This window comes from Mirounga leonina, unplaced genomic scaffold (assembly GCF_011800145.1).
Source record: "Mirounga leonina isolate KUSES-001 unplaced genomic scaffold, KU_Mleo_1.0 Mir_153, whole genome shotgun sequence".
Classification (NCBI taxonomy): domain Eukaryota; kingdom Metazoa; phylum Chordata; class Mammalia; order Carnivora; family Phocidae; genus Mirounga; species Mirounga leonina.
Window position 1 is genome coordinate 41969204 of NW_023270387.1, and position 15406 is coordinate 41984609.

Consider the following 15406-nt stretch of genomic DNA (forward strand, 5'->3'; position numbering starts at 1 on the left):
TTTCTGCTCTTTCACATACCCCAGCCTATTAAACCACTCTGACTCAAGACTTTGACATCTTGTTTTGTGTTACTTAGCTATTCACATATCTGGACTGGGTGGCTTTAGGTATTTAGTGACTCCTGCAGCCTAATGGCCTAATACAGCACACGAAACAAAGAGGGTACTTATTGTGGAACTAACAGATGAATGCATGCATGCATGCATGCAGAGGTGTGCTTGCTTTTGCCCATGTGAGTCCTTCTTGAGTGATTAGGTGTCAAGGAAAGGGAAATATTTCCAAAGCTCCTTTTCTCTGGCTCTGACATTTATCCACATACACCATCCAGCAGGCACCCATGCTCCTCTTCCTTCCAGAGAAAACTATAAGCATAAAAACTCCGACTTCCATTGCTTACACATTGGCTTTGCTTGATGGGTGTTGTAGTGTTAGATTGGTTTAAAGTCTCAAATCCCTCTATTTTTAGCCAGATTTATGCCCCAAATCTGGTCTTCTTAGAGAAAAAGAAGAAATAACACCCCAACCTATTCTTTCTTTTAGGGTAATCACTCAACCTTCTCTTTTTGCCAAAAAGTTGTTTTTTTGTTTTTTGTTTTTAACAAACCTGAGAACAGCAAGAGTCCCTTGTGAGACCTTATTCTGAATGGCAGAGGAAAAAAATGTAACTATGAATTGGACTTATTTGTCAGTTACCTATTAATCATAACTAAAAAACAGGCTTAAACTGTCACTAAGAAACCTGTGAAAGCCCTGTAATTGTGCTAATGCATTCTATTGTCATTTCTTAAAAAAAAATATCCAGAATATTATAGAATCCAGAAAGGACCTTGGAGCTTTTATAGCAATCCATTCTTTTTTACAGATAAGAATACCACAGAACAAGAAAGTAAACACACTGATGCCACAAACAAAAGAATGAATAAAAAAGGCAATATAAAAACAATTAACTTCTTAAGTGACAAACATACCATTAAAATTTAAAAGATAATTTTAAAATGCAGAAAATATTTGTAATGTTTATGATAAAAGGGCCTCCTTTTAAAAATATTATGAAGAGTCTATACACTTTAGTAATAAAAAGGCAAAAAATATATATATGTATATATATATATAATAGCAACAAATAACAGATTTTAGAAAAAAAATCTATAATATGTAGAGGAAATAGAGAAATTCAAATAGATATTTTTCTACTTTTCAGAGTAGCAGAGGTTAATAAGGCTGATGACCTCTCTCTCATGCAGGTGAAGGTACAGGGTGAAGGAAATACTTTCATTCTCTACTCGTGGTAATGTAGTTGGCACAATCATTTTTGAAAGGTAATTTAGGAATACCTACAAATTTTAAATGTATTTAACCTCTCACCTTTCAATTCCAATGTTAAGAATTTGTTCTTTAGCTATACTCACAATGTTCAAAATTATATATATGGTATATGTATATACATATATGTATATACACACATTGTCTAGCAAAAAAAAAAAAAACAGAGAGCAAGAAACAATCAAAATGCCTGTTAAAAAGTGATTACTAAATTAAAGTGCATCCATATAATGGAATTTTTTTTACACATTTATTGATTCATTTAAAGGGAGCAATGATGAACACATAGCATGTTAATGGTATCTTAATATTATAATGAAATTAGTGTTGACCTTGTGGAGCCCTTAAGCTCTGTCTTAAAGTGTCAGTTTGTTCCATAATATGAAGGAGCTAATAAAAGACAAAATTTGGAAAGTAAATTTTATTTGACCTGATTTAAAATACCTAAGTTTGAAAAAGTTACAAAATTTGTTAAAAATCTTAGCAAAATGTTTTCAATTTTGATGGCTTTACTTCCTTAGTTTTTTGCTTATTGCCTTTGCCTACAATATGAAGGATTATGCTTTACTTTCTGGATAGCAGAGATTCTGTGTCTAACCAGAATAATTTCCTATACTTTATGTTGACTTTATTATATTCCTGACTATTTAAGAAAGAAAATCAGGAGGCGCCTGGGTGGCTCAGTCAGTTAAGCATCTGCCTTTGGCTCAGGTCATGATCCCAGCGTCCTGGGATGGAGCCCTGTGTCTGGCTTCGTGCTCAGTGGGGAGCCTGCTTCTCCCTCTCCCTCTGCCTGCCTGCCTGCCTACTTGTGATCTCTCTCTCTTTCTCTCTGTCAAATAAATAAATAAAATCTTAAAAGAAAACTTAAAAAAAAAAGAAATAAGAACAAAGGTTTCTCTTTCCTCACTTGTAAAAGAACTAAGATTCTTTATAATCATGTTACCTTCTTTTTTTATTTTAAAATGTTTTACTGACAATTTGATTAAATATATAACCAAATATTGTTTTTCAGGCACCTATAATCCCATCTTAATCAAGTGTTCAGTTCTCCTCTGATAACTTCTTTAATTTCCGTCTTGCCCACATCAGATCCTAAATATAGAAAAAGTTAAATAAATCTTTTAGAATATCTTTTACACCTAAAACTCTCTGTGATTTCTTAGAGGGCTCCTGGAAAAACCACAAAACTTTGTTCTTTCATCTTATGAAAAGAGAGAGAGAGATAAGTAGGTTTATTTCTTAGTTACGATTGTTGAGTTACATGGGAAAAGTTCTCAAAGAGGAAGAGATACTCAGACTTCCTTAGGTTAAATTTGTATAAGTAAATGACATTAATATCCATTATTATTAATATTCATATTAATGTTAATAATAAGTAAATGACTATTAATTGTCTTTTAGAAACTGTATGCTTTATGGGAAGTTCCTAAGATTCATCAATGCCCTGACTGTCCATGATACCTTTCTATTTATGAGTCCTAATGGTGCGTTGCCTGATATTAAACAGCAAGAGAATGGTGTCATGTCATAATTTCAGTTATTTAAAATGTTAACTAGCCCATAGCCTTCTCCTTTTTTTCAGAGAAGTTTTGGGTTCACAACAAAATTAAGAGGAAGGTACAGAGATTTCCCATCTACCTTCTGCCCTGACACATGCATCACCTCCTCCATGAGCAACATCCCTCCCCAGAATGATACATTTAGTACAACTGATGACCCTACAATGGCACATCATTACCTCCCAGAGTCCATAGTTTACATATGGGTTTACTCTTGGTGGTATACATTCTTCAGGTTTAGAAAATTATATAACAACCTATATCCATCATTATAATATCATAGAGTGTATTTTCAGTGCCTTAAAACTCCTCTGTGCTTTGCCTATTCATCTGCCCCTGTTCTCACCTCTGACAACCACTGATCATTTTATAGTCTCCATAGTTTTGCCTTTTCCAGAACATCATAGAGTTGGAATTCTACAATATGTAACCTCTTCAGATTGGTTTATTTTACTTAATAACATATATTTAAGTTTCTTCCATTTTTTTATGGCTTAATAGCTCATTTCTTTTTATCTCTGAACAATCCACTGTCTGGATGTAGCACAGTTTATTTATCCATTCACCTACTGAAGAACATTTTGGTTACCTCCATGTTTTGGCAATTATGAATAAGGTTGCTGTAAGCTTCCATGTGCAGATATTTGTGTGGGCATATGTTTTCAGCTCCTCTGGGTAAATACCAAGAAGCGTAATTGCTGGATCATATGGTAAGAGTAGGTTTAGTTTTGTAGAAAGCTGCCAAACTATCTTCCAAAGTGGTCATATCATTTTGCATTTCCACCAGCAACGATTGAGAGCTCCTGTCCCACTCTATCCTCACCAGTATTTGGTGGTGTCAGTGTTCCAGATTTGGGCCATCCTAATAGGTGTATATATTGTTGTTTTAATTTGCATTTCCCTGATGACATGATGTGGAGTATCTTTTCATGTGCTTACTTGCCATTGTATATCTTCTCTGGTGAGGTATCTATTAAGGACTTTGACTCACTTTTTAATTGGATTCATTTTCTTCTTGTTGAATGTTAAGAGTTCTTTTATATTTTGGATTAAGTCCTTTATCAGGTATGTGTTTTGCAATCATTTTCTCCCAGTCTGTGGCTTATCTTCTCATTCTCTTGATAGATGATGAAATTCTATAAAGCTTTCAAAAGGAAAGTAGATCTACATGTACAGATGTGGAAATATATCTGAGATTATTAAGTAGGAAAAAAGTACAGAATTATGTGCAAATACAATTCTTCAGTGTATATTGGAATGGTGGAGTAAGGCTTCTCTTGTTAATTTGTTCCTTTCTCTACTTTTCTGAATTTCCTAAATTGCAGACTGGATTTGTAGCATTTGCCAATTTCATGGTATAAATACTCCCACCATGGCTAATTTCAAACTATAGTTTGAGGTCACTAAAGCAAAGTGGGGAAAAGATGTCCATATTAGATCTTGCTAGCCACTGTGGGCTGGCTCCAGCACACTCTGGATGGGAGAGATGGTTACAGATAGGCATGGTCTGGATAGACTTCATGTAGGAGGTGAAAATTGAAACTAGTCTTAAAGATTGTATAAAAATTAGATAACTAAAGGAAAATATGTTTCAGGTTTGGAGACTAGTATAAGCAATGCATAGAGGCAGGAAGGAATGTGGAATATGTAGGCAAATATATTCAGCATCTAGTGGGTATTCAATAAATATATTTGTGAAGAGTTGAATGGCAGTGAATCAGCCATCTGAATGAGAAGAGGCTTGAGAGGTATTCCAAGTGGTAATCCACGGGTGTCTATCCTTCATCATGGTGTTTTTTCCTCCCTCTCCATCCCCAGAATCTTCATCAGCTTGGCTCTGTGGGCTGAGTGAGAAACTACTTGGCCATTTGTTTATTATTTTTCAGTTATTTTAATAACCATACTGATATCTAATAGTAAGATAGGATTAGCAGAGAATTCTAAGAGGGTAGAAAATTTTAATTTTCTAGAGGGGAGGGAGTGGGGGGATGGGGGTAGGGAGATGGGTTAGCCTGGTGATGGGTATTAAAGAGGGTGTATACTGAATGGAGCACTGGGTGTTATACGCAAACAATGAATCATGGAACACTACATCAAAAACTATTGATGTAATGTATGGTGATTAACATAACATAATAAAATAAAATAAAAAAATAAATAAACATGACATGATAGTTGTCTTTAAATATTTTTAAAGGGTTGTCATGTGGAAGAGGGATTAGAATTTTTTTTTTTTTTTTTTGCCCTTGTCTTTGCGAAAGGGAAGAAATTAAAAGGAGGAAAATTTCAGCTCAGTACGATAAATAACTTTCTACTAAAATGGACTTTCTGAATGTCATCTTTAGAGGTATCTACTCAGAAATTGAGCAGAATCCTCTCTAGGATCTTGTGGCACATTCCTGTTTATATGCACCTCCCAACTTTGAACTATCCAGATTGCAGTACCGATGAAGGCCAAATCCATATGCTATGTTTTCTTTTTTTGACCAGTAGAAGTGGTCCAGTGCCCTGAACAGGGTAGGACCTTAATAAACATTTATTGAATATATGAATGTTGAATTTACCTTTTATATATTTCAGCAGGAAACGAAAGGTTGTGTCTGCAATGCAGAGTTAAAGTAAACATTTGTACCAATTCAGATTTATTCTTTATTTAAAATACAATTGTTGAGCTAAAAATTAACAACAACAACAACAACAACAACAAAAAGAGTGGCCGAGCGGCCTAAAAGCCACATATCTGCGTAATGGATCTATCTCTGTAAAACAAACATGCCTCGAGACACTGATTTCAAGTATAGTATTTTCTATGAAGACAGATGCAGGCAAGCTAGCTAAAGATCAACTTTTTTTTCTCTCTTCTGGCATATAAATATGGAATTCTGTGGTTTGGCGGGGGTCAGCAAACTTTTTCTATAAAAGGCCAGCAACTAAATCTTTCCCACTTCGTGGGCCATATGGCCTCAGTCACAACTACTGGGGTTGGCCTTTATAGAGTGAAAGCAGCCGCAGATAAGACATCAATGAATGACTGTGGCTGGCTTCCAATCAATCCTTATTTACAAATAAGGCAGGAGACAGATTGGGCCTATAAGCCATAGTGTGCTGATTTCTTGCTTAGAGCATCAAGGTGTCTAGAAAATCTAGAATTCTTTAAAGTTCATGGGACACTAAAGATCAAAAAATGCCAAGAGTTAGCAAGGACAATAGGATGTAAAAATGACTTCATAAAAAGAGCTCAATCTATCTTTTCTGGTAAAATGTTTTTCCAAACCTCCTGCTCCCTCCTTTCTATACGGGTATAGGTACTTATGATGTCATGTTAATATCATAATTTTGGTGCTTATACACTTTCTTAAAAACTGATTACTGAATGAAACTTGGGCTGTTACTTAATTCCTATAAAATTAGAGCTGTCCTGCACAATAACAATCTACCTAATAATCTTCTAGGTCACTTTTTTATCTGATGTCATGTCCATGTTCCTACAGAAATGAATGAGTTAGAAATGGTGATAATTTGAGTAAAACACTTACTTTCAGTGTCAATTTCTTTATTTTTAAAACAGAAAAAATAGAACTTGTTGTATTTACCACAGAGAAGGAAAGTATTATCTTAATGGCAAGTATAAATCTGTGCCTTTTATTCAATGGAGAAAATTACCTAAGAGAGGACCAAAAAAAAAAAAGTCTTACAATCACCAGTCATGATTCAATGCTTTACCTTCTCCTCTCTTCTTGAAGAATTCCAGAAACAGACAGCTGACCTTCCTCCAAGTACTTTCTCTTCTGCTATCATCACCTATGATTAAGTCTAAATCCTTTATGGATAAGGCATTGCACATGTAACAAAGAGGAAGAGAGATAATAAGGGTGAAAAAGGCTCCAGGAGAATTAAGTCACTTTAAACAAGATGGTTGGGCCATAGTGCATCATGTCTGGAGAGCTAATCATATAACGCTCAGACCGATGGTTGAGATCAAAGACCATATCTGCTTCTTTGTGAGGGTCTGAGATTGGAAAAGAAGAAATAATAATAACATTGGCAGAGAGAAAGAAAATGTTTTGAAGAGAGATGTAGCAGATTTGTGTCCTGCCCAGATGTCCTTGGATCCCTTGTGCCAGCTCTGTGCACCCACCTCTCTGATTCTACATGCTTGATTCCCAGCCACAGGGCCCTGCCACATTCAGAAGACTGCCCTTGGGCACTGGAGCACCACACAGCTGGTCTGGAATGGACTAGTACCTGGGAGCTTTATAGCTCCTACCTCAGGGCAACCTGTAACCAATGGCTATTTGATATGTTAATACAAAAACTCAGTTCCCTTGTTTTAAGGCAAAACAAACTAGGTGTAATTCACACATCTGCCAAAATCTGGCTGAGTCTGGGACTTCAGCTGAAATCATACTCTTATTTGGCTTTTTTCCCCTTCTTACTATGCTTTACCCATTCTCTTACTGGTTTCTCTTTAATAAAACACTTAAAACATTTGCATCCAAATCCTTAGTTTCGGGTCTGTTTCCGGAAGTACCTGATCTGAGACAATAGACTGTACCATAATTTCTTAGCTTTTATGTAATAAAGTCCCACTACATTTAACATCAATAAGCACATAATTTATGAAAAAGTGTCAACCAACCTGTCAACGAATGCATGGTGAAGAAGAAAAATGGGGTCGTTGGCAGACCCCTGTACCTGAGACATTGTCCCATTCATATAGATGTGCAGGGCGTTGTGCATACTGCTTTGAGAGGCATCTGCTATCCCAGTAAGTGGACTAGCAAATCCTGTTGGCAACAAGAAGATCGGAAAGGAAAAATCAGTTTGCACCGATAACTGAAAATCTCAATGATTATCTCATTTGGTTTGCAACTACACTCGAGCACTTAACTCCAAGTAATAAAAATCTATAATAAAATTCATTCCCTGTGGGGATTCCTTACATTTTGGATGCCCACTGAGTATTTAAGAAATCTTGGTGGAATTGAAAGCTGTTAATCTGGGTACAGTGGACAGATTAACCAGATGGAATAGGTAGAGCCAATCGTATTCCCTCCTGTTGCTTCTGCCTATTATTTCTCCATTAGATACTGCAAAGGAATAAGACCTTTTTATACTAATCAGCATGGTCGCTCTCCCTTCAGTCTTTAATGGCACTTAGAGCAGATCTCTCCAGCCAGTTACATGTCTCCTTGTTTCCCAGTTCTGGTGGTAGCTTTTAATTTTGGTTTCTAGTTCCAAAGAAAACAGAAAATTTGTGACCTTCCCTATCACAGCCTGGAGAACATCAGGTCAGAATGTGTTTGAGTTTGCAAACCATTTATTTCAAAATTAATCAGAACTCCATTAAATGGTTCCTTTCATTGCATCAGGAATACTAATAGTGGGAGAATAATGATAATACAAGCTATTATTTTCTGAATATTAATTGTGCTAAACGCTTTTGGTGACATATGTCCTCCAACCTTTTCAGCAACGCTGTCAATTAAAAATTATTTATCTCCACTGGAAAGAAGAGAAAAAGAGAAAACTGAGGCTCAGAGAAGTTGAAGTCCCCTAGGCAACACAGGTTGTTGGTAGAGTTGGAATTTTAACTTTGATCAACTAAGTGTCAATACCTGAGCTCTGGCTATTTTGCGTTCTCTTTCACACAGTCCCTGGGAAGAGGAAGAGGAAGATAGCATTTCAGAGTTCATTCAGGCAAAACATAAAACATAAATAGAACTCAGATTCAGAACCAGAGAAAGAAGTCCATTTAGCAAACCTAGTTGGGGGAATATGGCCAAAGGCATATTATTAAATTTCAGAATTTAGAAATATCATACAGAAACTGGAAGATAATAATAATAAAGGTAGGATACACACAGTGAAGGCACTATGATTTGGGCAGGGGAGGTCTAGCTAATTTTATGCAACCAGGATTATTTTGTTGTCAACCTGTTCATTTTTAAAGGTGCAGCTCTTGACTTCCACATTCGATGCTTTGTGCCCTTCCACCATTGTGGCTCAGTATTCCTGCCCCTCAGTTTGTGATTTTTTCCCCCTCTTCTTTTGAGCTTTTTGTGCTTATTCTAGGAGATCATGCTAAGCCTGGCTCCTACTGGGAGCTTAGCCTAAGAACATGCACTTCTCTCCCCTCTCGTCTATGAAACTTTTGTGATTATATACATAAGGCCTTTATGATATGCAGGGATTTTTCTAAGAGCTTGACATGATTAATTTCATATACCCTTCAGAGTGATCCTACAAATTAGGTACCTTTATCATCTCCATTATATCAGTTTGAAAAAGGGGGCTTAGAGAGGTCAAGTAACTTGTGTAAGATTTAGAAACAAATAAGAGAAATTAAGGTTGGGACACAAGCTTGTTTTCTTCTAGAGCTCAGGCTCTTGAATGCAATGGTTTACTGCCTTTCCTATGTAGCAATAAATCCTGCATCATGGAAGACAAACTTCTGTACAGCAATGGTCTTTAAGCTTTTACCCTTGATAGCACCAAATGAAAGTTTTAAGACCACATTTTATATGTGCTCTCACATATTGTTAAGTAGATCCAGATTATTTTAATCCTAACTGTAAATACTTTCAGAGGATATAACTTCAGATATATTGCAAATAGTATAAATGTAAAACTAAAAATTTAATACCACTTTTTAAAAATGTATCCACCTCATACATGATCATCCATATCAAAAATACTTAAACAACTCTATTATCATCTGAAATTTTATGAGGTTTTCTTTTTTGACTTTATCTCATATTTGTATTCTACTTTCCCAGAGAAACATACCTAAATATTATACAAGTTATGCTTGATTAAAAAAAATTTTCTGCAATGAAAATAGGTATAAAACTTAAAATTACTTTTCAAAAATTTCATGGAAACATTAATCTAATCTGGGTTAATTTATCACTAAATATTTTAGCCATAAACAACTTATCAAAATCACACAAATATATTAAAACATTTTATAAAATATTAAATATAAAAAAGTAAAATTTTACTGAAAGTTTATTTCTTAATAATATTGTGAAAGATTGTTAATTAAAAATTAATGTCCAGGATTAATATTATTTATTGCTGCAAAGGGATAAAGTTTAACATAAATCTTATTCTAAATATCAAAAACTAAATCTGGGTCCTGAGAAAACTTTGTTCTCAAAAATAACCACGTGGAATAAAAGATTTTTCATAGTAATCTCAATTATTTGAACTCTCTTGTAGTTACATGCCAAAAATGACTCACTGATCCAGCATCAAAATAATGTGTTTCATCAGCTGACAACTCAGTCAAGAACTCTTTAATGAAAGCAATCTTATATATTACTAATTTATTTACAAACCTCATGACTCGCAAGTTATTCGCCACCTAGTCATTAAAGTCATGCCCTTTCACAACACTGGCACCAATATTTTTAATGCTCCACTTGTTTGGCACCCTCTCAGTTTTTACCCCTTCAGAGAATGTGCTCTGTTGAGAATGGATTTGGGATATGTGAGAGGAAGGCTTTTCTCCTGAAAAGTAGAAGAAAAGTATTGGGGAAGGGACAGAGGAAAAGGAGAACCTTCAGGAACTTTCCCGTTCAAGATTCATTTTAGAAAAATATAATTGGGGGGCGCCTGGGTGGCTCACTCGGTTAAGCATCTGCCTTTGGCTCAGGTCATGATCCCGGGGTCCTGAGATGAAATCCAACATCGGGCTCCCTGCTCAGTGGGGAGCCTGCTTTTCCCTCTCCCTCTCGCCCTGCTTGTGTGCGCTTGCTCTCTCTGTCAAATAAATAAATTAAAAAAAAGAAAAAGAAAAAGAAAAATATACTTGGGAGGAGGACCTGGAAATAAATTTCCTTGACATATTCTGTACCAGGTATCCTGTAGAAAGTCTTAGTGAGCCTGCAGTAGTGTGTCTATCCCAGTTTGAAGTTACTGCCATAGAGAAAAGATTTTTAGAGCTCTGCAGACCTGACTTTAAATTCTGTTACTCACCAAACATACAGCTTTTGGTGATAGCTATCTTTTTTGAGCCTCAGTTTCTTCATTGGTAAGAGAGGGAATAATTAATGCCCATCTGGATTCTGATGAGGAATAATTTTGATAGCAGGTGTGAGACAGAATCTGGCACAAAATAGATGCTTCCTGAGTAGTACCTACCATTTCTATCAGCTCATTGCATTTGATCAATGGGTGCTCATCATGAAAGCTACTAGCCAAGCATATGATGAACTCCCACTGCAGAAAAGTCTCTTTTGCCACAACTACCCACCATCAGGACCCATCCCATCAGCAGACACCTCTCCCCTTCCTAAACTCCATTGCTCTACAGACCCTGCCTGCTGCTTGCCCTCATCCAACGTTAGGATGATCTTAGAAAGTAGGACTGCATTTCTATCACTGATCTCAGCAAGGCTTAGTATTTCTTTACTCACTTCTTTGGCTAAATTGCCAGATACTGCACCTGGGAAAGCCTCCAATGTTATTAAGAAAGGACATCTCAATAAGAGGCACATAGAGTTTGTCAGACTATTGTGATACATGCTCAGAAATAGTTCAAAGATACAGGTTGAACAAATACCCGACCTCTTTGTGATAGGTACTAGATTATTAATATAGATAATCTTTTTATATTAACTCTTTTAAATGAACTGTGCATATCTTCTTTCTTCAAATAGAATGGAAATGCCTTCGAAGTAGGGACCAAATCTTTTGCTTTGATTTTCCACAAAGACAGAGACTCTCAAATCGTTGTATTTAAAAGAAAACCAAATATAAAATATGTTTAGATCCTTCACTTAACCCATTCTACAGAGACTGGGAATAGAAAGATACATTTCTCTCCATAAAATCTTAAGGGACCCTCAAAGTGCTCTACTCTGCTGCTTGTTAAGAGAAAAATAGAGGAAATGTCATGGACGTGAATAGTATGAAAATATGAATAAAGATTTTCTATTTTACTTCACACAATTCACTTTTTGGCCGCTAAATCCCCTTGGAAAAATAAGAAAGGATTACACCAATATCAGTAGGTTCTCTTGCTGAGATTTTAATTCTCTTTTGGAAGAGCAGGTCAAAAAGGAAATTCTAGGCTCCAAATAAAAACAGTTTATACATCAAGCTCTTGAAATATCTCTTATGTACCTGATCTCATTTGAATCCCTGGGCTACCTGTAATATAAATAGTATCATTGTCCCAATTTACAGATGAGAAAACTTAATTTTATATAGAAGTTAACACGTCTATTACTTAACACATCTAAATTCAAGCTAGTCATGGAGGGAATCAGGGAATCGAAGATAGCTCTGACTGGTTTCAAACCTGTGATTTTTGGTATACTGCAGTTGGGTTGTATCTGTGCTGACTTGCTGATTCACCTCGGAAGCCTCTTTTTCCTGTAGACTATCAAGTGAACTTATGAGCTCGCTGTTTACTTGTATTAACAGCATGATGCAGAATGCGTGACTGCTGCACTCTTGTCCAAGGATTCCCCAGGATGGGAAGTCCAGTGAGCCAGCAGGGACCTTGTTTGCAGTCGCAGACACCAAAATGGCTGCCAGTTCTTCGGCAAGGGAAGTGAGGGCTGCCCAACGCACTCTGGGTTAGGCCTTCATGTCTGCGTGCTGCATTCCTCTGGGAAATTAATGACCACAGTTTCTGGCTGATCCTAACAATACAAAACTTCAGCTCGTCAATCTATGGCTTTCCTCTTTTGTTTCCTCCCCAATAGTACTCTGGAGAGTTTTTCTGTTTGTTTGTTTGTTTTTTAATATTGAAGCCTCTCTCCAACCCCTGGAGATTCAGATTTAATTGGTATAGAGTGGTGCTCAGGCACTTGGAGTTTTAAAAACACCTAAGTGATTCTAATGTGCAACCAGGGTTGAAATTCACTGATTTAGGATAAATTGCTTTCCATCCTCCAAACCTGAGCTCACAGTTTAAAAACTTTACCTCTGAATGTATTATTCCCTTCACTTGAAATTTTCTCCTCCTATATTCTGGAAGTCCAGAAATGCTTCTGCCTTTAAAAATCACACACCACACACTTCTGCCTTAAAATATTTTCTTGTTGGGGCACCCGGGTGGCCCAGTCAGTTAAGCCTCGGACTCTTGACTTCAGCTCAGGTCACGATCTCAGGGTTGTGAGATTGAGCAATGCTCAGAGCAAAGCCTGCTCGAGATTCTCTCTCACCTTCTTCCTCTGCTCCCTCCGTACTCATGCTCTCTCTCTTAAAAAAAAAAAAAAAAGATAAAATATTTTCATGCTGATAACTGTTCTGACGTGTACCCTTGAAAATGATGTTTAAAAAAATTTAGCAACTACTATGTGGCAGGTACTGAATGGGCATTTTTACGCATATTATCTTATTTAGTTCCGTATGCTCCTTTTTTTTAGGAAGATGGGTTATAGATGATACACTTCATCATGCCTAGTAGATTTTGAAATGTGAAAAAGTACGTATTTAATCTTCAGAACAGAGGACATTTATTTGATTTAATTTTATTTTCAGTACATCTCAAACCTCTTTTAATATTTCTTAGAGTTTCAGTGATATAAATGGAGAAAAGAAAGCAAAAAGATAGACAAGTGTATGTTAGTGCATCTGAAAATTGAAGCAAAGTGACTGTCAGGCCCCCTGTCTACATTCCCTCTAATTAGTCTCCTAATGTGCAACTTAATTCAGGAACTATGAAGAGCATAGCCCCACAAGGTTATACACAATGAATTTAAGGGGTTGTATTTGATGGCTGAGTACTTTAAAAAGGTTTATAATTTAAAATACTTGCACCAGAAATACAATATTGCAGATCAAAAAAAAAAAAAAAAAAAAGACCTTGGCTCTAAGCAGGTCCCTAGGTATAATGGAAGCATTAACTTTCAATCCAATTTCAAGCTTTCTCAAATAAAGTACTAGCTCTACAGCCATAAATGTAATTAATTAGCATTTATGTTTATTAGAAAATACTTTTAATTTGACTCTGGAAATTCCTTCAACAACAGGGAATGGAGCAATGAAACAAATGTAGCGGTGGGTTATTGCTTCTTACCATATAATTATTAGATGGATGGTTAAGGTCACAAATGCTCAACAAATTCCATGGTTCTCAAAAATATGGCCCCAGAGCCAGCAGCATTAACTTATAAATTTGTCAGAAATGCAAATACTCTAGCCCTCCAGAGAACTATTGAATCAGAAATCAGTGAGATTTACCATTTACATCAACAAGTCTTCCAGGCAATTCTAAAGCACACTAAAGCTTGAGAACCACTGTTTTAATTATTTTCGTTGCTTGTACAAAGACTATGGATAATTAGTCATAGTCATCTCCATAAACTCAATAAAAGAGAGCAACAGAATTATTTCATGTGTCATCACTTTAAATTTATTGTTTTCAGTATCAGACTAATTTCTCCTGTTAGTAACCTCAGTGTGTGTGTGTGTTGTGTATGTGCATACACATATGTGATTATTTTCTTTACATACATGTTATAAATACACAACACATATATAATTTACATCATCCAGTGATTTTTTTTAGCATTTCTTAGATCTTATCTCCAGTTTATGGACACATCTATAAAATGATCTTATACATCAAGGATAATTGTCCATTTCTTCATTTAAAATTTGTCTGAAACTTACTTTAAGGTAAAATTTTATAATGGCTTTCTATATTCCAAGATTAGATTTGTGTGTTTGGCAAGACAGGAATGTTGAACCACATAGTACAGTCATTTAGTTCACCAAATTGTACAGACTGAAACAAGCAAAGATCTTTATAGACAATGTGTTATTCAAGCTCTATTCTCTTCCCTGTTCTTCACGTATGACTGAATTGATAGTAGTTGGTGCATTTGGTATATTTCACTGGGTACGCTAAAACTTTGATGGTATATTAATGCTAATGCTAACTATTTTCAAAGCAAAAGTACAGTAACCAACCATCTTAGTCCCTTTTGTCCCATGCTGTTCTGGTTTTAGCACTGAAAATCCTGTGTCATAGGTAGGACAGGTTTCATAAGCATGCAACTGAGTGTTCCTCACCCAGAAGTGCCCATACTTGGTTTAATGCTCTGCTGTTGCTATCTAGAATTTCTTAATATTTTTGAACAAGGTGTTCCATATTTTCATTTTGCATTGGGCCTTGCAAATTATATAGCTAATCCTTGTCCTGGGAAACCCCATAATCCTAGGCAAACAGAGATGGTTAGTCACCCTGCAAAGGTTCTATATAACATTCTGTCATTCCAGCTTGATTTAATAGGGCAATTCTATAAAATACAAGTCAAATGATTTAAATGTGTCCTACTATCTTACTTATGCCTTGCTTTTTAATTAAGCAAGATCATTTAGTGATATTTTCATATACAAGTCACAGATTCCCTATATATCTATGACTTTCAATAATGAATATTTTAACATGTTTGCATTATATTTTATAGTTTGCAACTATAAAATTTTCAGGCACTTTCAGGCACATTTTCTCATTTGACATTCCCAGTAGTGAGTTAGCAAAAGATTAATAACC

The 15406-nt window shown here is 35.8% G+C and overlaps 2 protein-coding genes across 2 annotated transcripts in view; one reads left to right on the forward strand and one right to left on the reverse strand.

Moving 5' to 3' along the window:
* NOX4 (NADPH oxidase 4) overlaps positions 1-15406 on the forward strand; it is a 361705-nt gene that overhangs the window by 248205 nt on the left and 98094 nt on the right. The window lies entirely within an intron of this gene.
* The window catches only part of TYR (tyrosinase), a 103807-nt gene that overhangs the window by 50940 nt on the left and 37461 nt on the right, over positions 1-15406 (reverse strand). The window contains exon 3 of the mRNA XM_035009411.1: positions 7526-7673. Within this exon, the coding sequence (XP_034865302.1) occupies positions 7526-7673 (148 nt within the window). The remainder of the gene's footprint in view (positions 1-7525; positions 7674-15406) is intronic.